Source organism: Lissotriton vulgaris, chromosome 1_1 (assembly GCF_964263255.1).
Source record: "Lissotriton vulgaris chromosome 1_1, aLisVul1.2, whole genome shotgun sequence".
NCBI lineage: Eukaryota > Metazoa > Chordata > Amphibia > Caudata > Salamandridae > Lissotriton > Lissotriton vulgaris.
Window position 1 is genome coordinate 1,590,252,895 of NC_141685.1, and position 25,437 is coordinate 1,590,278,331.

The 25,437-nt window shown below is 48.2% G+C and overlaps 1 protein-coding gene across 1 annotated transcript in view; it reads left to right on the forward strand.

Annotated features, from left to right (window-relative positions):
• LOC147750851 (protein NEDD1-like) overlaps positions 1-25,437 on the forward strand; it is a 381,766-nt gene that overhangs the window by 160,076 nt on the left and 196,253 nt on the right. Inside the window, exon 7 of the mRNA XM_086937101.1 lies at positions 11,985-12,186. Within this exon, the coding sequence (XP_086793227.1) occupies positions 11,985-12,186 (202 nt within the window). The remainder of the gene's footprint in view (positions 1-11,984; positions 12,187-25,437) is intronic.

Genomic DNA, 25,437 nt, shown 5'->3' on the forward strand with positions numbered 1-25,437 from the left:
TAAAGGGCAAACCGGGAAGAGCAAGGATACCCCTGTCGCGTGCCCCTAGTGATAGAAAACCGACGAGTCTGCTGGCCGGAGATACGAAGTTGTGCTCTTGGGGAAATATACATCGCACAGATTGCCTGTATAAATTCTTTTGGAAATCTCTTCCACTTCAGGACAGCCCACATGAACCCCCAGGAGACCCTGTTGAACGCCTTCTCGGCGTCCAACAGGATCAACCCGAGAGGTGAGTTCGTGACTTGAGCCCAATCTAATAAAGCTATGGAGAGTCTAACATGGTCAGCAGTATCTCGGCCAGGTATAAAACCATGCTGAAACACAGAGACCAGAGGGGTAATCACCTGTGCAAGTCGACCGGCCATTATTTTTGAATATATTTTAGAATCACTATTGATTAGAGAAATAGGCCGAAATGATGATGGTAATAACTCAGGTTTGTCTTTTAAAAAAAATAAAACTATGGCTGTATTTTGCCATTATTCAGGTACTATACCCCTCTGGGCTGCTCTTAATACCTCCAAGAAGACCTGGCTAATTTCAGGTAGGAACACCTTATAAAACTCCAATGGCACTGCATGTGGTCCACAGGCCTTGCCATTAGCCAAAGATTTTGCTGCAGTCTCGACCTCCTCCCATTGAATGGGGGTGGCCAAATGCTCAGCCTGTTCAGGAGAGATAATGTCAGTATCAAGATCTGCTAAAAAAGCTTTGGCAGCTCCCTCGATGTTAAGACAAGTGGTATCTTCACTGTATAAAGAGGAATACAATCTTAAGAAGACTTCATTGACCTTTTCCTGTGTTTCATGTACTACTCCATGTTCATCTTGAATTTTCACCACCTGACTCTGAATGCTCCGCTGATGGAGTCTCTTAGCCAGAACCCTGCCAGAATTCTCCCCAAACTCAAACATTTCTGTACGATATTGTAAAAATTTTAACGCAAGATCCTGCCCAAGAGGCTCCAACAGCACAGTCCTGAGAATCGCTACCTTTTGTAAGCAGGGAGCTATATTATTCCCATCCTTGATATTTAAAGTCTGTGCTATTTCTGCATCCCGAAGTTCTCTAACACCATTACGCATCCGTTCTTGTTCTAATTTCCACCTGTAAGAAGAGAAACTTTTAGTCTCACCCCTTAGCCCAGCTTTCATTGTGTCCCAGACCACTTGATCTGTAGCAGATCCTCTGTTAATATTCAGAAATTGGACTACCCATTTTTTAATATGTGAGCGATACCCCTCATCAAATAAGAGTTTCTTATCAAAGGTCCAATCTCTAGGTGGTTTTCTAACTCGTGGCCAAGGACATTCAGCGATCAGTGGATTACGGTCTGAGAGAAGTCGTGGTAAACAAAAAATAGTGCTAACAGCTGCCACCTGTTTAGACAAAAAAACAAAATCTAGCCTGACGTTTTTCTTATGAGGAATGGAATAAAACATAGAGCCATCTTCTGTTCTCTTATGCAGATACCATAAGTCTGTGAGGCCATGCTCCTGAAGAAGAACCTGAAGGGCTTTAAAGACTTTTGATTTTCTCCCCACATAATTACTGACATTCGTAAAATCCACATCGCTTGGCATATTAATGTTCATATCTCCACAAAAGAGTAGTGGACTAGGCCATGCTCCCAGCTCAACATCTAGATATTCAAACACATCAGGGTAATCTAAATTCGATCCATACACGTTGCAGATTGTTAACAATTTCCCACCAATGCACAATTCCACTATAGCCCACCTACCCATTTTATCGGCCAGTATCCTTTTACATTTACCCAGGCTGACCCTTGCATATATAGCGACCCCTCTAATCATAGATGTCTGTTTAGAGCAGGTTAATATCTCAAACCCAGGAAGCTTCAAGCATTCCCGCTTCCCCCATGGAATATGTGTCTCCTGTATACCTACATGCATGAAGTCAACAATTTTACGAAAAAGAGCCCACTTTTTAGCGTCTTTGAGACCACAGATATTCCAGGTGCCGATAGCTATTTTTATCCTGCCCCATCTAAGCAAAAAAAGAAAAAAAACAGAACCCAGATGAGATTCCCTCAGCCATTACATAGATAATTTGTACTACCAATTCTGCAAAGTAAGTCTCAATTTTTTTTGCTACCCCACTCCCCCCCCCCCCCACCCCACGCCTTGCAACTCCCTCCCCCCACCTCCCACACCCCCACCACCACCCAAAAAAGAGGCTTACGGACATTGTCCTCAGTGATGTTGAGATGCAACATCCGTTCCCCACCCATCGAATTCCCTACCCCCACACATATGGTACTCTCTTGCTCCACTTCTCAAATATAATTAGCTTCTAATTGCATATATCGGTATTCAATCATTCTTAATGACAAATCCCTAAGATCTATAAGAAATGATAATAACAAAAAGGTTACTCTTTCTATACATATAAACAGATACGATTAACATCATTGTCTCCTAGGGACCAGCTCTTAACCAAGCGAATGAGCTACTCCTTTTTGTTTATAAAATACATCAACCGATGCTTTTTGTGTGAAGAGAGATACTCATTACCCTTCAGCGGAAAATAAAGCATTAACCCTACCCACCACCCCAGATTCATAGAAACTCCATACCCATTACCAATTACAAGTTACAGGTTCACATTGTCAAAGCACCAGAACTAAATAAATCATCTTCTCCGCTTAGTAATTTTTAACAATAAACATCTATTTCAACCTTCTTTCTTTTTGAGATCAGACAGGTAGTCCTGTGCCAGCCGGCTAGATATAAAGTACCTTGTTTGCCCATTAAAGACAACCTTTAATTTGGAGGGATTGAGCAAAAAGACCTGGGCTCCTACTGCTTGGAAGGGAGTCAATAGTTTCTGCATTTGCCATCGTTCGTTAACAGTTGTTGGGCAAAAGTCCGGGCGTACAAAAAACTCGCACCCCATACCAGTGCGTTTTTTCCCAGGACGGACTAAATCATAGAGGGCTTCGCGCAGCAAATAATTATTCAAACAAATCAATATCGCCCTTGGGTATAGATTTTGGTCACCTCAGATTATCATTTTATTTTTCTTCCTATTTTTCAGGAAGCAGGGCTGTGTGGGCCCCCTTCCCTAAACCATTTTGGGCCCCAGGGACTCCATTCCCCGGGCCCAGCCTTTCCTTTTTTTTTTTATTAATGAAAGGAAGGGGGGGCTATGTAACCCGCCTTCCCTGGGCCATTTTCGGCACCAGTGGCCCCATTCCCTGGGGCCTGGACAGCTGGTTGGAGACTGCGGGGGAGCCTGAAGAACCCTGCGGACCCAGCCTGCTCCCACCGCCTGGAGCATATGGTGATGTATGATTCTCAGCCTTAGACCCCAAAGCCTCTAATGATCTACCACCAATGAATATTTAGACCTTGAATCTTGAGTATGTACACAATAACACAGACAGAACGACCGAGTTACTGGATACAGAATCAAGACTGCTTATTAAAGATGTACTATTCTTTTGATACATGAGTGTACCAGAAGCCAGCAGTTCCTAAACTGATGCCTACTCAGCGGGCCCATGACGGTTTACAAAATTAAAAAGATTACAAGGTTACTAAAGTACATATATACATAAAAAGCAAAATGTAAAATGAAAAATTATTAAATACTCAGTAAATATGAAGAAATTTGAAATTGGAATATCAGAATTAAGTTTGTATCCCTAGCTTGATTTGTGGGAGCAGCTACAGTACAGCAAACATTTGCTTGAAAATGCGCCACAGGGGGGAGGAGCCTGGCTCGCAACCATGATGGCCGCCTGACTCCTCGGCTCCGCTTACCTTCTCGCCAGTCTCCCGATTTCCGCGTTATCCTGATTACTATCCTCAGATTGCATGGCGTCGGCGGAACCGGGAGGGGAGCCCGATCCTACCGATGTGCTTTGTTGACCGATCCCGGCAGTGGAAGCGCCGCGACGCCCTCGCCTCCTCCTGACGCCGCGAGGCTGGGTCCAGGTCTTTGTCCTTTGTGTGTGATCGGCCCCGTGCAGAACGACGGCTGCCAGTAAGTGTTGGACAGGACTGGCCGGCGTGGCGCGGCAGCTGTATTCCGATCTAGGCGTCCTGTCATGCCGCTTCACCTGAACTGGATGCCGTAGCTGAAGGGGACACATTGTTTCGTCTCTCCGGACCCGGGACGGCTCCGCTGCTACTTTGTTTCCCTGAGTGCCGAGGTGGGCGCCATCTTCTTGCCTGCCTTCACCTCCTGCTAGTGTGAATTCAGGGCTGCGCCCACGCCACTACAACATTGCGGGTGATGGAGACTACTGCCCCTGTGCCCCCCGCCTGGGTTTGTCATGCTGAGCAACGGCAGGGTGTTTCAGGGATTGCGAAGAGTGAAGGCGACCGACTATCAGGGCGGCTCCGCATATGTTTGCCCTGAGTGCAGGACAATGCTGCGTCCTCTCTCCCTGAGGAGCCACTGCGGATTGGTGACATCCTGAGCGCCCTAGGCACCTTGAGAGCTGCCCTGCGTACTGCTGCTGGTGAATTGGGGGATCGGATGGACGCGGTTCTGTCTGCGACCCCCCTACCTGTCCACGGAAGCCCTCAAGAGCTGGCCACTATGCCGCACCCTGTGTCCTATCCCTGTGGCTCTTCCGCCCCGGCCGCCATTGAAGCGTTGGGGGCGCGAGACTTCAATCCTGTCAGGGAACCGGCGGGAGCACCCTTTGGGAGGTCCGGAGTTTTTGGGGCTGTTTCACGGCCGGGGAGACGTCACTGGGCGCCATTTTTGGAGGCTTCTTCACTGACTGCTGGCGCGGTTGCGGCTGATTAGACTGACTGCTTTTGGTGGACTATTGCCCTGCGGTGCCTCTTCTTGTATCATCGACGATTTCATGGCTGCGTGTTGGATGAACTTTTGCGACTGTCCTCCCATCCTGACGAGGTCCCCTCATCCACTCACTTCATCCAAGATGTCTTTTATCCAGTTGGACTGCGTCGCTGCACCTTACCGTAGGGGGCAAGGTTGAGGGTGTCCCTTCTCAATTCGGAACTGTCTTCCTTGTACTGCTGGGATACTGATGGACTGCCGGGGATTTTGCACATTGGTACTGTATTGGTAGTGGGGTCGGGGCAAGGGCGGCCGGAATAATGTATGCTGGTGGTTTTGGATGTGCAGGTATGGCCCTCCCCCGGTCTTATGTGACTTATATTCCTTCTTTTTCTTTTTCTTTATGGAACTTTTTTTCTCTTCTCTTTTTACTTGTTTCTACATTTCGGGTTCTCTTTTTGGGGCGACAGACACACTGCTAGGGGGGGGTAGGCCATAGCCTCTGCATGCGTGTTGGGTGGGGGGTCTTCTTTGGTTCGCTTTTGTTTCTATGGGCCTTATTTTTCTCTTTTGGTTTCTCCTTTTCTTTTTGCTTCTTCCTGGGTCAGTGGGGTGGTGTGGTGTTAGATGGGTAGCGGCTGGCGTGCACCATTCTTCGTGCTTCATCATCCTGCTGTGCTATCCCTGTGCCGCCATTTTGGCTATGTTTATTGCTCGTTGGATTTAACTGAAAGACGTTGCCCGCTTATTTCCTAGATGGATTTTCTGTACACTGATCCTTTCTAGCTTCTGTATCTCCTTATATATAAAAAATCATTTGAAAATTAACCTTAACTTCTCCTGACACTCGGTGGCACGTGGAATTTAGTGTAGCACATGTTGTATGCTTTTATGTACTGACGTGCTATTGAGTTGACGTATATTTTGCTACAAAGCTTACGAAGTTTCGAGGCCGGCCGGTTGGTTGTAGGCCCGTATTTGTTCTGACAGTGCATAATAAAGGTTTTCAAAAAAAAAAAAGAAAATGCGCCACAGTACTCCTCCTAAATAAGCCCTCCATAGAAGAGACAATGCTGATCAATGACAGATCCATTGAATGCTAACCTACCCAGCCAAAGTCCTGCATAAATTGACCAACAAACGCCTAGTCAACCACCTCAATGAAAACCATCTCCTTAATGTCATTCTATTTGGGACCAGACCAAACTACCAAAACAGCCCTCATTGCTGCAACAGATGACCTCATGATCATGGACAGAGGAGAAGCCATAGCCCTCATCCTCCTGGACCTCTCCTTGGCCTTCAACACCATATCCCACCCCAGCCTCCTCGAACAACTACATGAAACCTGCATCCAAGAATCCACAGTCTGCTAGAAATGCTTCTTGCTGGTCGTACCCAGTCAATCAGCCAGGTCCCCTACTGCTCAATCGCCCACAACCTTATCTGTGAAGTATGGCAAAGCTCATTATTCAGAACAACCCTCTTCAACACTTATATGATTGTGCTGGCCAACCACATCCATTCCCACACTATCAACATCCTAACCTGTTCATATGACACACAGCTGATATTTTCTCACTTTGACAAAATGCCTTTAAGCTGGACCAAAATTGCCACCTGCATGACCAAAGTCCCCAACTAGATCCAAACCAGCTGTCTCACACTGAACAACGACAAGACAGAAGTTGTAATTTTTGGTACAAATTCTTCACCATGATACTTCACCTGGTGGCCTTCGGAACTCTCCACCACCCACACCTAGAACCACAGTATTATCATTGACAGTAACCTCACCATGACCAACCAAGGCAACATCGTAACCCCCTACTGCTTTTCACCCTAAAGATGCTGAAGAAAAATCTTCAACTGGCTTCCCACTAAAACCCACAGCACCATGACCCAAGCACCCACTACCACACTATGGTAACACACTCCATGCTGGATAAACATACAAATGACCAAGTGGCTCCAAACCATATAGAACTAACTGCCAGGATCACAATCCAAATACCACATCGCTTACCCATCACCCGCACCTCAGGTAGCTCAACTGCCTTACCATAGACAAATTAGCACTTTTAGACTCCTCGCTACACTCCTTTAAATTGTTACAGAACACGGGCTCAGCCTATGATTGTTTTACAGATTTGTAGAGCGCATGGATAACCAAAATGGGATTTCCAGCACAAAGCTCCTCCTGAGACCACAAGTCATACCTTCTCTATCACAGACAATTAAAACAGCCACGTTTTTAACAGTTTGGGGAAACCCAAGAGAGAGCGATATGCTCTCATAGATGTGAATAAGGAGTTCGACAACCTAGGACCTAACTAGAAAAAAGCTTCACCTCCTTAACGGGATTTCCTCTCTCTGGGAATTACAGCAATATCAAGATTATGTGAATGCAGAGACAGATTAGGTGTATACAGGGACACCAAATATCTAAGATAGATTTGGCCAGTATTGGCTAAACATTTATGCATGTAGCATGGTGCTTTAAATTGTACACAATGTTCAACTGGCAACCAGTGAAGATCATGTAGCAGGTTGGCAGTGAAGGTAAATTTTGGGGTAGTGAAGTAGCAGTCTTTCAGCTGCATTTTTCACTATCTGAAGCAGCTTAAGCAGGACCTTCAAAATGCCTACGTAGAGAATATTACAATAATCCATCCTGAAAATAATCAAGGCCTGGATTACAATTTGTTGGACTGAGACAGGAAGACATCCAAAACCTTTCCTGCGCCATCTTAAAATATCAAAACAGGTGGAAGCAACCTTGGTAACCTGGTGACTCACAGACAACCTGTCTTCAAGCCAAACCCCTTGATTCTTGACCGTAGGTACTGAAGTAGGAACAGTACCCATAGCCTCAGGCCAGAGGCGAGGTACCCAAAGGTGGGGGTTGCCCACCAACAGAGCAGCTGCCTTATACCTATTCAGTTTAAAGGAGTTAGCGTTCACCCAAGTTATGTAAGGCAGCTGTTCATAGTCTCTGTACTACGATTCTCCTGAGATGATAGGGAGAAGACCATCTGGGTGTCGTCGGTGTATAAAAAAAAGTGCGAGACCACAATTTTCTACCATATCTTCAAGTGACCTTACATTAAGATTGGAAAGCGTTGGACTAACAGTGGGGCCCTTAGGGACACCAGATGATGAAGGGTAAGGCTTTGAGCAGTGCTGATGAGGGTGTACCTGGAGGACATGGTCCTGCAGGAAAGAGCCCAGCTAAGACAAGGCCTTGCCCTGCACACCCATCACCGCTCATCTTTGGAGAAGAGTGCTGTAGTTAACTGTGCCAAACGTGCTACTAAGATCTAAGTGAATCAACATAGCAGTACCACCATTGTCTAACTGATGCTTCAGATTTAGAGTGACTTCGATAAGAGCTGACTCTGTGCCATAGCCTGCTCTAAAGCCTGATTGCGAGGTGTGGAGCAGGCCATTTAGTGCGTATGCAGAGTGAGCTGTTTGACTTGTTTTTCCAGAACTTTGGCCAGAGTAGGCAAAAGAGAGATTGGCCTATAATTAGACCAGGTGAAAGGATCAAGATTTGGCTTCTTCTCAATAACTGCATCGCATTCCACAAACCCACCATATCCTTCTGCTCCGTCGGACTCCTACTTGCAATCATTGCCCGCATACGCAGATCTGACGGCCACGCCTTCTCGTACATCACTAGCAAAGACTGGAACGAGCTGCTGCTACAAATTAGCGCTGCTTCTTCCATACTAGAATCCTGAAAGAAGCTGGAGACTTGGCTTTTCGAATAGGTCCCTCCAGCCTGACCCTAGGCCTGACCAAGCTGCCCCTGCTTAAGCGCCAGGATACAATCCCCTTTGACAGAGTGATCTTCAAATACATATAACCCAATCTAGCGTGGCCAATCGGGGGCCGCAGTTGACGCTCTTTGTGAATGGATATAAAGTGAGCATGTATTAGAGTAAAAAGGACAAAGTAATATGCTACTGTTTAGCATATTGCTTTACCTTTTACAAACCAAATTTCGAAAAGCTTTCAACTTCCCATTTGAATTTAGATTTTTATGTTTGATAATTCAATCAAATATTAATTTGTGTATTTGTTCTTTCAGTATTTGTTTTAACTGTTTGGAGGTTCAGATTGCTGAATTTGCGTGGGCTGGGGCAGTACATAAGTTGTAATAGAATGAGTGTCCGTGCCCAAAGCTCTGCTCAGAAACCCGCTGCCTGTGATCTAAATGTCAGCGCCCCCAGTACCAAGGCTGCATAGTATTACATCGAAAGTATGGTTTGTCCATCCACTATCCCAACCCGTTTATCTCACTCGTGCAGGTTTGTGCTTTCTCCCTTTACCATGCTTTTTCCGGCTTCCTATTCCCACTACTTTCCCATTTGTCTGCTGTTCTCGCTCTTGCCTGTAATCAATGTCTGTTGAGGAAACATAAGTTCTGGTCCCCAAATTTAGTGCAGGTGGGCTCCACCGGCTGAAATGAATAACTGGACTTCCGGGCCCGGCTGCCAGTATTGACTTAGTGGGGGTCCCCAGAAGTCAAATGGTTAAGAAACACTGCCATGAGCTATTACAATAGGATCATCAGTCCACATGTACCAGATCGACGTGAGCTTTGAGAAGCAGACTGTTGACAGTATTGGTAGATATAACAGAGGATGTCTCGGTTTGAATGCCTTTTATGCGAATATATGCAGAAAATAGAACTACAGGTACCCACTTTTCTGCCGCACCCTCTGAATGTAAAACACATCCATCTCTGACCAACCAGTTGTGGTGCACTTTCTAGAAGCCTTTTCAGACTTGCAAGCTTTGAAATTCGTAACTGGGATTATGTTTTTGTATGCAGAGCCCATCAGCAGATGTTTAAACAGAATCAGTGGTACTGCATCGTAAGGCCAGCGGCCAAAGGTTCTGTTGCCACCCTGCTAGGGCCTCCCCTCGTAATGGGGACGTACATCTATATACATCGACAGTAGTTTAGTCTGCCGGTCCTGCTTGAGCTTGCCCCACATCGGCATGCAGGGGGAGGCAGTTCAGAGGCAGCGCTGCGTAAACCTGGTAGGATAATGACAGCTCTCCATCGCCTGAAAGCCTGCTAGGGTTTGGACATACGAGTCCTAGCTCTTGCGAGTGTTGGGCACCAGGGCATTGGCTACCACCTAACATAACTGTTCCTGCTAAGTTCGGCCAATATGGCGTAGGCCATGTCCTAACATTATATTTCTTACCAAGGTTTGGGCACTAGAACCAAGACTGTCGCCTCACAATCTAGTTGCTGCCAGCTTTTGTATACGGTGGTCCCGACGATCTCCTAACATGCTAGTTCCTAATATCACATCTAAAGTTCAGGAAAAGCTCTAAAGGCCTTGTCATTTGCTCATTCCTTCCGAAATAAGTAACCCTGTTCGAAAATATTTTCAATCAAAGCACAGGATCTGTTTCAGTGCCATGATATTTTTGTCATGATTTACTGGGCTTTAGAAGAAACCATCAAATCTATACATTCTGAACGAAGTGTGGGGCTAGGCTTGTTTGCCACAGCCTCAGTACTGCACTTCAATGCCTATCGTCAAGCACTTTGTCCCAATGCCTACCCTCAAAGCACTTATTTGCATCATTGTCGCTCTGCTTTGTATTGTTTACAGTATTCTACGTATACATTTAGTGTGCTTTTGCGTGTTTACAGATTGTTTCCTTCATGAAAATAGTTTTATTTAAATGGGTAGACTTGGTGTATATGAGCATTCATGTTGAACCACTATAGTGTTAGAACATGTTTTGCAAATTGTACTAAGGGCCTTATTACAACTTTGGTGGTCTTCCATTGGGACCGCCACCGAGGTGACCCCAGGAAGACCGTCAAGGCTGTAGTGAGCCCACCAACCAGATTATGAGTTTAATCCAGGGTGGGTGGGCGGAGGCAGTGTTCTTGTGGCGATCCCATCGCCACACTCCTAATATGGCAGGCGGACCCGCCAGGGTGGTGGCGGTCAGAACGCCCAGGACCACCGTACTCGTAATAAGGCTTGAAGTCTAGATTTTAAGTAGCAAACATGAGCCAATGAAGTAAAAGCAGAGGGAAGTGGACTTTAAGACCTTTGGCTGGATTTCTGTTTAGTCATCAGATCACGTTGCTGAAAAGAGTTTAATTATGAAAAGGTCTCCAATAAATACACTGCATAAGCAAACGTAAGCAGTTAACGTTGGTGTTGCTCACTCTTTGGTCCCAGGCACTTCAAAATATTTATTTCAGCATGAACCTTCTTTCTGTGAACTGTTGAAAACTAATGTCTATCAGGTCCGTCAGCTAGAAAATTGAACCTTCTGATTAGACCACATAATCTGAAGCTCCTCGGCAGTCAGGTCAGAACACATTCATAAAGAGGTCTCTGGCACAGTCTTCCCTGGTGCCTTATGAATGCTGCAGTACTGTGCTTTGTAGAATAACCATGTGAGCCTAAGAAACCTAGAGTTTCTCTCCACACAACGCCTGATCCATTATACACTCTGGGTTGCATTGACCACTCATCATAATACCCTTGAATTGTCTAGCTAAGTGCTGGATTTTGGGTGTGGGATCTTTCCCTCATGCATTTTGCAGCATATTACTTTCACTGAGCATCTACAAAGGTTGAGGTTCTATGCATGTTCCCTTCAGCAATAGTGTTCCACAATGTACAACAGCCATAGGGGGTTGATTGGTAAAACCAGGCATGGATTCCCAGCCATAGACATAGTTGTTTGTACTGGTTGCACACTTCACATAAAATAGGTGTCTTGGATGGGGTAGTGACTCATCTCAACATGGTAAATTCAGGGTGGGCCCCGAACTCCCCAAACATGGTAGTAAGCCTCAGTAAGGCAATCTTTTCCGAAGGACTGTGAAACTCAGGGAGGTTGGATTTTCGTGAGGTGGAATGAACATCTACCAGAAAGAGCAGAACTACCTGTCCAAAATGTCAGCAACAAAATTAGATGGTAACAAAAATAGATAGTATAGCCTTCCACTCTGTGCCTACTCAGTCAGCTCCACTAGTTACTTAAGGGAGAGCGGTTTGTGGTGGGGTTACATGCATTTGGTTTCTTTCAGTTAGCTTACAGTTTATTATTTTGGCGCTCTCTTTACGTGTGTTTTTTCAATGTCACTTGTGTCTGAAGTGTATATGTTTAAGATGTTTTTACTATTTGTTTCCGATGTGAAGCTTACTCAAAATTATGAATGCTGAATCACCTCTGACTGCTGTCGACTTCATGCCTGATGGAAATGGAATAACAATCGGGTCTATTTGTGGAAAAATTTACCAGTATGACTTGAGGAATCTGGTTTGCTTAATAAACACAGTTGTTGCTCACAAATCATCAGTAAGAAGCATCCAGTTTCAACATGGCTGTACCCATGGAAAGGTGAGCACCTAAGAGTGTTTTTTCAATACGATGTATAAAACACATTTTGGTCTATTTATGTCCTACACTTGAATACACATTGTGTTTGGGCTTGGTGTACTAACAATCTGTTTTCTGCCTTAAGTAGATTATTGAACCATCACAGAGAGTACTTTATCTTATCTTATCTGATTGATCATTGATACAAGATTATGAAGTGACTTTTTTTGTGCGAATCTGACATGGTTTATGGTTGAGCTAGGTTAAGGCTGGGGTGTGCCTTGCGGGTCATCCTTTAATATCTGAGAAAGTGCTGAACCAAAAATGATAAACTAGATGTGATGTCTTTCCTTTCTATTATCCCGAGATCCACTTCTGAGAGAGATATATTTGTATATACATTCATTCTAATCTCTCCCACACACACACTCTCTCTCTCCCTCTTCATTGCACCTGCTATCCAACTGTATTGAAGATTCCAAGTAGATGTTTTTGCAAGTCGGTGAGATTTGATGTCATTGTCAGTAAACTGTTATACGATTAGGAAGCAGGAGGTCCAGTTAATATTTTGTACAGATATACTATAATTGTAATAGTGATTATATTCTGGCATTATACTGGCTACCTAGCCTTGTGTATGCTGAGGACTTCTGCTTTAGTGCATTAAAAAGATAGAATGGTGTGAAGCCAATCCTATAGAATGAAGGAAGAGGTTAAAAGTAAGGATGTAGAAAGACGAGCAGCAGGGGAGAACAACCATTAGCCATCGTTATCTTACACTGCACTAAATGGGATATTGTATTTAAGTTTCATTGCAAAGTTTTACCTCTAAAAATTACTTCAAACTTTGCAAGCTTCAGCCTTTGAAAAAGTTGGAAAATCTAAATCGTGAAAATCTCTGCAAGAAGACCCCATTAATTCTTTTACCATACATTTTAGGGAAATTGTTCTGCAAGCTGAGGTTTGTATGATTTTATATTTCACGTGCCTCGAATTACAAGAACCTGAATGTGAACACTAAAGATGTTCAGTTAATAACAATAGATTGCCAGACACGCTTTCAATGTATTTCATGTAATAACAGATTGAACTGCTGGTGCCTGTATGCTATAGTAGAGATGCTTTGCTGAGATTCTGAGGTCGAGATTCTGAGGTCAAGATTCGATCTAGCTTCCAGGAAAGGGAATTTGGACAGATATTAAAGGAAGTGGTCTTTTGATTTTCATTTAAAAATTTTCTTTTGACTGCATTGTTTTGATTTGGGGAATAGGTAACTGGTTTGGGAAAACTAAAGAAATGTGTCTAGATTTTTAAATCTGTGGGCGTGTATTTCATTCCAATGTTTTCACAAACTGTGTGGGAGGATTAAAAGTTACATGTATCCACACTTTAAAAGTTATATTTCTGCGAAAATGTTGTTTATGCTGACCCTGGTTAAGCATGCTGAGACACTGAATGTAAAACTATGAACCCTGTGTTACTTATATATATATTTTATATTTGAATGGCATAACACATAGACTATTAGACAATTTTATTTGAAAATCCGCAACAAAAAAATATAATCCCTGCTTCCCCGAGTCTGTACCTATAGTAGAATCTATGCTGTAGAATAGTGCATAGTAATAGGATCTGGGATTTGGACATGCAACTAAGGTTTTAATATGTCAAACAAATACCCAGGCACACAACAATACAGTATATAACAGTGTGTCAGTGTGGACACATATACATTTCCGATAAAGCTAAAAAATCTAAAACAAATCTGCGGGAAGCTTGAGAGAACTTGGAGACGTACCCTCAAGTCACAGGACAGAAGCAACCACCGGGAGGCAATTAAAAAATATAAAGCTGAAATTGCACTAACACAAGCTTTATTTTATGAGGAAAAAATTACAACGTCTGCCAGCACTCCGAGGGAACTATTCAGGATAGCAAAATCCCTGATCAGTACCCCCCCAACCCTGCAGGATCCCCGTGAAGCCCAGACTCGCTGTGACAGACAGGCAGAGTATTTCCATCAAAAAATTCAAACCATTTCTTCATCATTTGACCCGGTTAGCCAACACTCAGTAGGAATAGATTCCCTCCCCCCAACTATGGTCTGCCAGCTAGCTGAATTCCCACTGTTTGAGGAAGACTCGTTACATACTCTCATGTTGAAAGTTACATCAGGCTCCCCTTCAGATCCCGCTCCCCCACGCAATCTTTTGAAGGTTGCAGATATCATTAGACCAGTGATTCTAAATATTATCAACATGTCAATCACCACAGGGAGAGTACCAGAAACCTAGAAATGTGCACAAGTTAGGGCTCTATTAAAAAAAAAAAAACCTTGACCCAGAAGAAATGACCAACTACCGCCCCATTTCACTCCTCCCCTGGGTAAGTAAGCTGCTTGAAAAACATATCAACACCAGCCTCATGCTCTATCTGGAAGCCAACCATCTGCTCCATGATTCTCAAGCTGGCTTTCGCCCAAAATTGGGGACAGAGGCGGCACTACTGACTGTCACTGAACTAGTCCGCAAGCACATGGATCAAGGCGGCACCACAGCAATTATGCTGTTGGACTTAAGTGCCGCCTTTGATACCGTAAACAGTAACATCCTTATCTCCCGACTAAAACACCTCGGAGTGACGGGAAGCGCCATCTCATGGCTACAGTCTTTTTTTGAAAATCGAACCTTCCAGGTAGTGGAGGGCGACATTCATTCCAAAACCTGGCCTCTAAACCAAGGTGTGCCTCAGGGCTCCTCCCTGAGTCCCACACTTTTTAATATTTACATGCAACCATTGGCGGAGGTCGTTCAACCTTTTGGCTTTGATATCTACGTACCTTTCGGATCTACGTGCCTCAAAGATCCCTTCGTTCGGAAAATACTCACCTTCTCCCTGTCCCACGTACCAGAACCACCAGCTGGGGAGACAGACGCTTCTTAGTGGCAACCCCCAGACTGTGGAATTCTCTTCCGTTGTTTATCAAAACCAGTCCCACTCTTATCATTTTCCGTAAACTCCTGAAAACCTGGTTGTTAAATCAATGATCTGTTTGTTAGCTTTCCGCCCTAGGCAGTCTGATATGCGCCGAGACACCCTTGGGTAGTTGTGCGCAATAAAAATCTCAAAAACATAAACATAAACATATTGTAACCTACGCTGATGATACACAGCTTGTGGTGGCCCTGAATCAGCCAGGAAGCACCTCCTCCAACTTGAATAGCTGCCTAGTAGCAATTACAAAATGGATGGCCTCTTCCTATTTAAAACTTAACGGGGATAAAACTGAACTGATGTTCCTGGGGAACACAGCCGGCCCCAAACCAACCCTACAATGGCCATCCTGCATGGGCCCCCCCCCCCCCCCCCGCTCCCCCCCAGAGCCAAAAAAAAAATCAAAAGCTTGGGCATGTGGCTGGATGACACCTTAAGCTTTAACCAGCAAGCTACAATACTCTCCGCAACCTGCTTCGGGCTGATGCGTATGTTGCGGAAAGTTCTACCACTCCTCCCTTTTCAGGCCCGCAGTATAATGGTCCAGGCCATCATCCTGTCCCGTCTTGATTATGGGAATGCTTTATATCTGGGTGCACCGACCAGCACACTTAAAAAGCTACAAGTCACTCAGAACGCAACAGCACGTCTTTTGCTCGGCCTGACCCGTGGGCATTCGGGCACTGCTGCCCTAAGGAATTTACACTGGCTGCCCATCCAAGCCAGAGTAAAATTCAAGGCCATGTGCATAATGCATAAGGCCATGTGAAAAAACGCTCCCGCAATGATCTGCTCCCTAGCCACCCCTTACCATCCCCAAAGATCACTGCTTTCCAGCACGGCCTTTATGGCAACAACATACAAGATCAAACGGGCCAGGTGGGGCGGACGCTCCTTCTCTTTGAATGCTGCCACGACCTGGAACTCTTTACCACCCACGCTCCGTAGCGAACCAAATCACCTAAAATTCCGTAAAACTCTCAAAACCCTCCATTTCACTAACTAAATCAGTAGACTCCCAGAGATATGCATTCACAGCGCTACGAGGCCTTCGGGTAGAAACGCGCTTTACAAAACTCACTTTCATTTCATTTCATTCATAAATAAGCCATACAAATGCAATAGGTTTCATGTATGGTTTGGAAACAGTGTGGTCTTTTAATTTCTCAAGCAAGCCAGCCGGCACGTGTTTCGTTGCATGTGGAACAATCCTTCCGCGACTCCTCAGGTCTGGGAAAGAATACAAGGGAGAATGAGGATACATGTACCATGATGCATACACTTGTTGTCCAAAAGAATGAAAAGTGACTTTGTCATACAGAAGTTGCTAAAAGTGGAAACCGAAAAATCCCTCTATTGAGAGGCCAAGTGCACGGAGAGATTTCTGTGTGGGTATTGACGGTGGATGAGGTTTGGAAAAGACAGAAGTTAACACAATAAGGAGAATTATTCATACGCGAGTCCTATGTGTAAAAAGTGTGAGAGTCTGTAAAGCATGCTCGTGCTCTGTGATGGGTGCAAGGGATACTATAAGTATAAATGATATTTGAGGATCTGAATTTATCATACCTCTGTCCGAAGAGAATGAAATAATGGGTAGTCTGTAAGAAAGGGAAGAAGTAGAGAAAAGGTAGGAGTGAAAACAGTGCCTGTATTTAAAAAAAATGGAGAAGGTGGAAAATAAAAGCGGAATGCCGCTCATCCGCTCAGCCGGTGATGATTCCGACCCGGCCGGGCTCGAGACTACAGAACTCAGCTTCACGCTGTATTAAAAACGAATCTAGATGAAAGAAAAAGATGCACAAAAAACGGGAGAAGGTGTAGATCTCCTGTTGTCTAGTAATGGATTCCTCTGCTCTCATATAAACTGTACTGATGCTCAGGACAGGTAGCATCTTTTGTAGAAAAAGGGGAAATCTCACCGGAAATTCGGAAAACATGTAAGTGGTTCTAAGGACGTCTCAAATCACGTGCAAAACCTGAACGGTATAACCGGTGAATGCCCAATAGTGGCTCAAGTAGAATAGATGCTGGAAAAACAATGTGAGAAAACACGGGTTCATGAGATATAACTCGACCCGGTGAGTGCCATATCCTGTGAAATTGTGTGTGAAACATTAATGAAATTACGAACGAGTTCGTAATTTCATTTTATGCAGATGCAGATATAAAAAATAAGGCTTAGTCGTGAGAGGATAAATCATCCTCACTTGAAGGAATTATTAAATAACAGTGGTGATGTGACATCTAGGCATATGTAAAATGAACAGGACTGGAGAGGAAGTTCGTCATAAAATGACAGTAGCACTTAAGATCTGCCTCTTACTCTAAACCTATGGCAATAACCTCGTTGGGTAATTTGTTCCCCCACACCCAAAAAGTTTTTTCACCAATAAGTTTCTTCCTTTTTGCTACATTGATTAACCCTTACTCTATTTAGACTACCTTCAACCAGTATGGTGGCCACTTGATCCCACTAGCTGCATTTACACGTACCATGTTACGCGTTTACCTCATGACACTGGACCTTCTTTGACCCCGCAAACCACTACATTAGCAAGAACAGCCCTCTGTATTCTCTATCTCCGAGGTGGTGGAAGACGGGTAGGCACAATAGTCGGGAAAAACATCTGGGAAAGTAAGTAGCCATTTTGCCTTCCTTTTTCTATCTTTCCCCGGGGAAAGCGGCTCCATAACCATGTAGGATGCATAACTTGAAGCAATAGGTACTTCTGCTCACTTTTTTGTAGATGACCAGGGAACAGTCCTATAGCCACGTGCCCATGTGACCTTCCGATTGGGAATTTAGGGTGGGAATCTACCGACTTACTAAGATCTATGGCTGTGATACACTTATCACTCCGCACTGGAGATGGGAGACAGCCCACTACAGCACAGTTGTTAACCGCATCGATGCTGCGGCGATTTTTGCGCTGTGCGGCTGTTTTCCCTTTTCCGCGATACATGACGAGCTCAGCTCGTCATCAGCACACGCCACCCGTGGGTGATGACGAGCTGAGCTCGTCATCAGCATCGAAAGGGTTAATTTGATGGTCTTTTCCTGTGTTTATTTTTTTTTGAATTTTTTTGTTTTAATCCGTCACTAGCTTAGTTGGGTTGACTCCAAACATTAGGAGTGGGTCAAAAGTCTTTTGGATAATAACTATTACTGTTATTTCTTCTTTAAAGGTGGGGGCTCACTCTTTTCCTCATTAGGGTAGGAACACGACCAGAGATAGATTAGGTTATATATATTTGGTCCTGAAGAATTGATACAGATCCCCTTGGACAATAAAGACAAGAAACATGTAGACCTATTCATTGACTATAGAACTCATAGATAAACTACCTATCTAAGTATAACTTAGTGAAACTATAGGACCATCATTATCCAATATATTATTTGATCTGTTTTTAACCCTAGCACAGACCCCACTAAAAATTAAAACAACGGGGGGCGTGGCTTCGAGGGCGAAGATGGCGGACGCGGCTCTGTAGAGCTCCTGCCGGCCCGATCCTTATCCGCTAATTTATCCTTGCCCTACCTCCTCCTCCCCCATCTCTGTTAGTGCAGGAGTTTGCTGGGGTCCGGTGGGTGCCGGTGGTGTGCTTCTTGGAGCTCCAGACGCCCGCTGGCGTGACCATCGGAGGGCAGTCCATGCTGGGCCTACCTGCCGCGTGGTGAGCCGGGGCCTCGATTTTTCTCATGCCCGCCGGGAAGCCCTGAGGCCGGCTGGGCGTCATCCATCTTAGTCCGCGCCGCTGGAGCGGAGTCACTGGAGCCGGGAGACTGGGGCTCGTGACCGTACCCTGTGGAGTGGGGTCCCGAAGCGTTGGTGGTGTGGACCAGAAGTGTATCCTGATCAACCTGCACTGACGCTCTCGTGGGGCTGCGGCGTTTCCAGAGTCGGAAGATCCTGTGGCGCCAATCCGGCGAGTCAGCCTTGGGCCCTTGCCTGGTGGTCCCGGCGCCTCAGTGGAGTGTGGCCCCCCCCCCCTGGAGCTGGCCCGTCTCCTGACGACCTGGGGCGAGCTGCACCCGAGGAACGACGGTGCCGTGGTCGTCCCATCTGCTGCTTGCTTCTGTGGGGTGACCCGTAGCGAGTGTCTCCCGCCGGACAACCCCGCCGGCGGCCATGACGAGAGGCAAGGGAGGTCTCAATACAGCCACTACGGGACCCATCGACAAGTTCACCGGCCCCGGGAATGGTGCTGGGGCGGCCGGGGGGAGTCAGGCGGCAGGCCCGGACAATGCAGCGCTGCTAACGGCCATCACGCAATCCCGTGACATGTTGGATGCGAAGATCGGCGCGGTGGGCGCCGACGTGATGTTGCTGCGCCAAGACCTCCGCAATGCGGTTGCTCGCATCACGGAGGCAGAAACCAGGGTCACGACGGTGGAGGGCGATGTCGGTGCCCTGAAGAAGAGAGTCGCCGACCTGGAGCAGACGCAGCGGGGCCTAGCGCTCCGGGTGGAGGATGCCGAAGGGCGGGCATGGCGGAGAAATCTGCGCTTTGTGGGCTTTCCAGAGGGATGCGAGAAGGGGCCTATGGACGTGTTCCTTTCCCAGTGGCTGGAGAGATGGTTGCCCCCGGACGCCCTGTCGAGCTGTTTTGTGATAGAACGCGCCCACCGCGCCCTGACACAGAAGCCGCCGGCTGGGGAGCGGCCTCGCCCGATCATTGCTCGGATCCTGAATTACCACGACAGGGATACCATCCTCCGGGAGGCGAGACTCAAGGACACCCTGCTGTTCGATAATTGTAAAATTATGATCTTCCCAGACTATACCAAGTTGGTTCAACAGCAGCGGCACTCTTTTCTGGCGGCCAAGGCCAAACTCCCGGGCCTGAAACTTCAGTACTCGTTGCTATACCCGGCCCGCCTCCGTGTCATCTACAATTCGAGGACCCACTTCTTTGACACTCCGGAGGCTGTCTTTGCCTGGACCGACGAGGCGGTCCGGCTTCGTCCACACGTCCAGCCGGGGCTGCACTCCGGCTCCTCTCGCAGTTCATCTCAGGAGCGGGGCGATCAACCAGCCAAAGGGAAGCGGCACCGAAAGTCCCGCTCGAGGCGGAGGTCCCTGTCTCGAGACCCCCTTTTGGGGGACACGCAGCCGGAGACGGATCACTCTGGCGGGGGGTCGTGACTTCTGTCCACTAACCCTTGACTCTCACGTCTCTATTGTGGCCACCTGCTACGGCGGCGACCTGCTACACGACGGTCCGGACCTTATCTGGTGCAGTATTACTTGACCCTTACGGGCCTCACTGGGACTCCTGTGGACAAATGCACTATATCTTGCGATATTATTGATGGTGCTTATTGATGGGGGGAAGGATGGGGCATGTTTTGTGGGCTGCTTCCTCCTGTTGGGGTTGGGGGAGGTTTTTGGGTGTGTGCTTGGTTGGTGCTAGGGGGTTGTGTGGGATCCATTGGCATGCCTCACTTTTGGCGCTCTGTTTTGTGCCTGAATTACCGTATGCCGCGACAGATACTTCATTGTTTCTTGAGGTATTGGGGTGGGGGTGGGGGGTCTGGGGTTGTTTGGTGGCGTGTTGGGGGGTTTGGCATTGTGGGGGATGTGGGTATCGGGGTATTGTTAGTGGGGGTGCACGTGATCTTTCTGACCTATGCTACTGTGGGGATTGGGGCCTGGGCCGGGGGCAGGGGATTGTGGGGTTGGATGGGTCGTGATGATGGTTGATGTCCCTCGTTTGGCGCCTTCTGGCGCCTCTATGCATGTTCTTAGCTGGAATGTCCGAGGTCTCTTGGATAAGATTAAACGGGGGGCGGTACTTCGCTGGGCCAAATGGGATCTTGCAGATGTGCTCATGCTCCAGGAAACACACATGCTGGGTACGAAGGCCCTCAGTCTCCTGCGCTTTGGCTTCCACCAGGTGTTCCATGCCGGGTTTGCCAGGGGTTCCAGGGGGGTGGCCATTCTTATCCATAGGCGGCTGGCATACACTCACGAGCGTCAGTGGCGCGACCCCCAGGGGCGCTTTGTGTTTATTCAAGGGAAGGTTGGTGCGGAGCCTGTGGTGTTTGGATGTGTATATGCTCCCCCCCCCCCCCCCTGCAATGGGCCTTGGCTGAGCGGTTATTTGCCTTATGGGCTGAACTCCCTGACTCCTTGGCGGTGATTGGTGGCGACTGGAACGATGTTGTAGATGTGGCTGTGGACCGACAGCGGAGGCTTGGGGTGGCACCTGTCCCCTCTCCTACGCGGTTGGGGGCTATGATGGATGTACTGGGATGGGCGGATGTGTGGAGGCATCTACATGCGGAGCGCCGCGAGTACACATACGTCTCGGCGGTTCAAGGCTCCCTTTCGCGCCTAGACTATGTCTTCGTCCCAAGGGCTTTCCTTGCCAGGGTGCAGGGGGCAGCGATTCGGCCTCGCGGGCTCTCCGACCATTCCCCGGTGGCGGTCCAGATAGACTTACATAGACCGCGCCAGCCCTTCAGATGGCGGATGTCCACGTGGCATCTGCAGCGACCTGACTATTCCCAACATCTTCGTGGCGCTATCGCCCAGTACTGGCAGGACAATCTTGCCGTGGGTGTGGACGCGGTGACTGTCTGGGAGGCCATGAAGCCCACTGTGCGAGGTATTGATCTGGCATGGTGCGCGTCGGCTCGTCGGGCTCGGCTGGAGGACATAGCCGCCGCGGCGGGGCGGGTGGAAGAACTAGAGGCTCGCCACAGAGATGAGGCGGATGAAATCACCCTGCGGCGGCTCCTGCAGGCGCAGCAAACACACTCCTCGGTCTTATTGAACGAGGCTCGTCAGGCGTGGCTGGCCACCCGTAGCCGGGTCTACCAGTGGGGCGACAAGTCATGCACAATGCTCCATAGGCTCTGTCAATAAACTCTGCAGCCCCTTACGCTCCCGGGCCTCGTTGATGCCGCGGGTGTGGCAATTACAGACCCGGCCACTCTTGCCACGAGCTTTGAGCACTATTATGGGCGTCAATATGCCTCCCGGGAAACTCTCTCCCCCGCCGCTATTGCAGATTATCTCACGTTGGTCCCCCCAGCTGCTGTGCCTGATGAGGTGCGTGACACTCTAGATCTCCCCCTGACGGCTGAGGAGCTTGGGGACGCGCTGGGTCAGCTGAATGTGGGCAAGGCGCCAGGACCGAGCGGCTTTCCCAGTGAACTTTATAAGAAATTCCATCTACTGCTCGGGCCGCACTACCTGCGTGCATTGGAGCTGGCGCGAGAGCGGGGCCGCCTCCCACCAGACTGGCGTCATGCCGAAATCGTCGTGTTCCAGAAGCCGGGAAGGCCACTGGACCGCCATGACTCTTATCGGCCTATTTCCCTTATCAACTTCGAGGCCAAGCTTCTGGCCAAAGCGCTCGCGAATCGCTTGCTTCCCCACATCTCTGCTCTTGTTCATCCTGATCAGGCTGGCTTTATGCCACGCCGGGCAACACGGCACAATATACGGCGGGCGCAGGCGGCGATTGATGCTATTGGAGCTTCGGAGGACCAGGCGGCGTTGTTGCTGGCTGACATTGATAGCGCCTTTGATTCAGTCAGCTGGACTTTCCTCTTCACCCTTCTACCGCTGCTGAACCTCGGCCCGGTCTTCATCTCATACGTTCGCCTGCTCTACACTGAGGTTACTGCCTCGGTGCGGATCTCGGGGGCGGCCTCGGCTCGATTCCCAGTGACCCGGGGCACACGTCAGGGGTGTCCGCTTTCCCCCTACCTCTTTGCACTGGCCATGGAGCCGCTGGCAGCCAGGGTTCGCAGTGATGCGCTGTATCGTGGCTTTGTCTGGAGCGTGGATCATGCGGACCGCATCGCCTTGTATGCAGACGATGTGCTGTTCTTCATGACCGACCTGCAGAATACGGGCCCGCGGGTCCTGGAATTGATGCAGGGCTTTGGTCAAGCGTCGGGGCTCTTCCTTAACCCACACAAGTCGACCCTATGGGTGCTGGGTGGTGGTGCGGTGGACCTCCCATGGGCTGCGTCCCTTCGGATTGCAGTAGCGGGAGTGAAATATCTGGGAGTTTTCCTCTCTGCCTCGCCCGCGGAGGCGTGGAGCCGGAATATTCAACCGGTCTGGGACCGGGTTCAGCTAGACATCAAGACGTGGACACGTATGCCTCTTAACATTTACGGTCGGTCGGCCATCTTTAAGATGGTGGCCTTACCCCGTCTCCTTTACCAGCTGCAGAATCATCCCTACCCGATTGATCCGCAGTGGTTTCGCAGTGTTGATTCGGTATTGGGCAGGTTCTTGTGGGCTGGGGGTGCCTCCAGGGTGGCGCTCCGTACGTGCTTCCTCTCTACCTACTGCGGCGGTTTGGCTACCGTGGATATGCTGTCCTACTACCAGGCCTCCCATCTCCTGGTGCTCAACGAGTGGTGGTATGGGGACCGCTGTGACCCGGCCTATGCCCTGGAGCACTTTCTTATGGGCGACGCCTCCCTTCACACATTGTTGTATTCGGCCAGGAGGAGACGGCTGCTCCCACGAGTCACCCAGGTGGTTTTTGCTGTTTGGCGGAGGGCCCTGCACCGCATGGGCTGGTGGGGTAAACTGACGGCGGAGACTCCGTTGTGGCGTAATGGCCTGCTGCCGGCGCTGGCGTCGCTGCAGGGCTTCGACGGCTGGGACGCAATAGGGATCTCGTCCCTGGGACATGTCCTCTCCGACACCACTCTTAAATCCTTTCAGGAACTTAGTGCTGAGTTCAACATGCCCAGGTCCCAGTTCTTTCGTTACCTCCAATTTCGCCACGCTCTTACTCCTAGCCTGGTGGGGCTGGAGCAGCTACCGGACTTCAGTCCCATAGAAGCGAAGCTGTTTATGGGAGATTTGGGCGACAAAAAAGTCTCCCAGATTTACCGCTCCTTGGTCACGCACTGCTCCCCCTCGCTCTCGACGCTGAAGGCCCTATGGGAGGCCGATGTTGGCCCCTTGGACGAAGACGACTGGCGCGAGGCCCTTGAATCCCCCCGGGGGGCTGCCATTGCAGTCCGCCTCCGCTTTATTCAGTTCAAATATCTGCATCGAGCTTATTTCACAAGGGACCGTTTGTGGCGGGCGGGCCTGATTGCAACCCCGGAATGCCTGAGGTGTGGTTCGGAGAGAGGCACCCTCTTTCACACTGTGTGGTCTTGTGTGCGGTTGACTCGGTTCTGGGCCGGGGTTTGGGATTGCCTGTCTGAGGTGCTGGGGTGGGACCTGCCCCGTACCCCTAGGTTGGGCCTTCTTCACATCCTAGAAAATGTTGGGGGCAACATCTACAAGCGCCATCTGTTGCTGCTGGGGCTGGTGGTGGCGAAGAGGGACCTGGCACAGGCCTTGAAGAGCGAGCGAGCCCCCCCCCCCTCGGTGCTTGGAGGGCGGGCCTGGACTTCATCATGGGCTTGGAACAGCCAGTTTTCGAGGCTCGGGGATGTCCCCGCAAACATTTCAAAATATGGAAACGGTGGGCAGACTATAGGGGCCTACCTCTCAACCCTCCTATGGACATGGACGATGCATTACCACAAGATGTGGACCCTACACCCTAGACCGTTGGCCGGCTCCACCCTTGTACATCTTCTCTTATGGTTGGCTCATGATCACGTGCACGGGGTTAGGGTGGGATAAGGGGTGGGCAGTGGACGGGGTTGGTGGGAGTTTTGGGGAAGGTGGGTGGGAGTGTTTTTTGAAATTTCGCTTCATACATGGGGTTCGATGCTATGACAACGATGTGTCTTTTCATATTTACTGTTGACAGTCTCCTCCTGACTGTGGAGGGCTGTGCTTGCACCGGATTGAACTCCTAATAAAAATGGTTTTGAAAAAAAAAAATTAAAACAACCAGGATGGTTCCATTGTTAATTTTAATCACCCTTCACCAACATTCCTAGACAGTCTTGTTAGTGTCTTTCAACACTGGTGGCATTTGAGGTGCATTTTTGCAACCCGATTAGGGATTAAGAGATCTTCAGCAATTAACCCTTTTGTGAGGTCCGTTGGGTATTGCAGGAACAGCCCTAAGAGGAGAATAGCGATGATGAAGCATGCCACTGTTGGGTGGATGAGGTTTGTGCGCCATGAAGCCAACTCTTCCAGTGACCTTTATGATCTGGAGACTGAATATACTAGCTAGGATCCCCTACAGAATGGTACTCTTAATTTCTAGTAATAGCTAGGCATGTTGTGACGTGGTGCAAAAGGTATGAGGAAATATGTTGTGACTTATTCCATCAAACATATTGCTTCCAAAGTTGTGACCTGTAGAACAAAATAATATTTT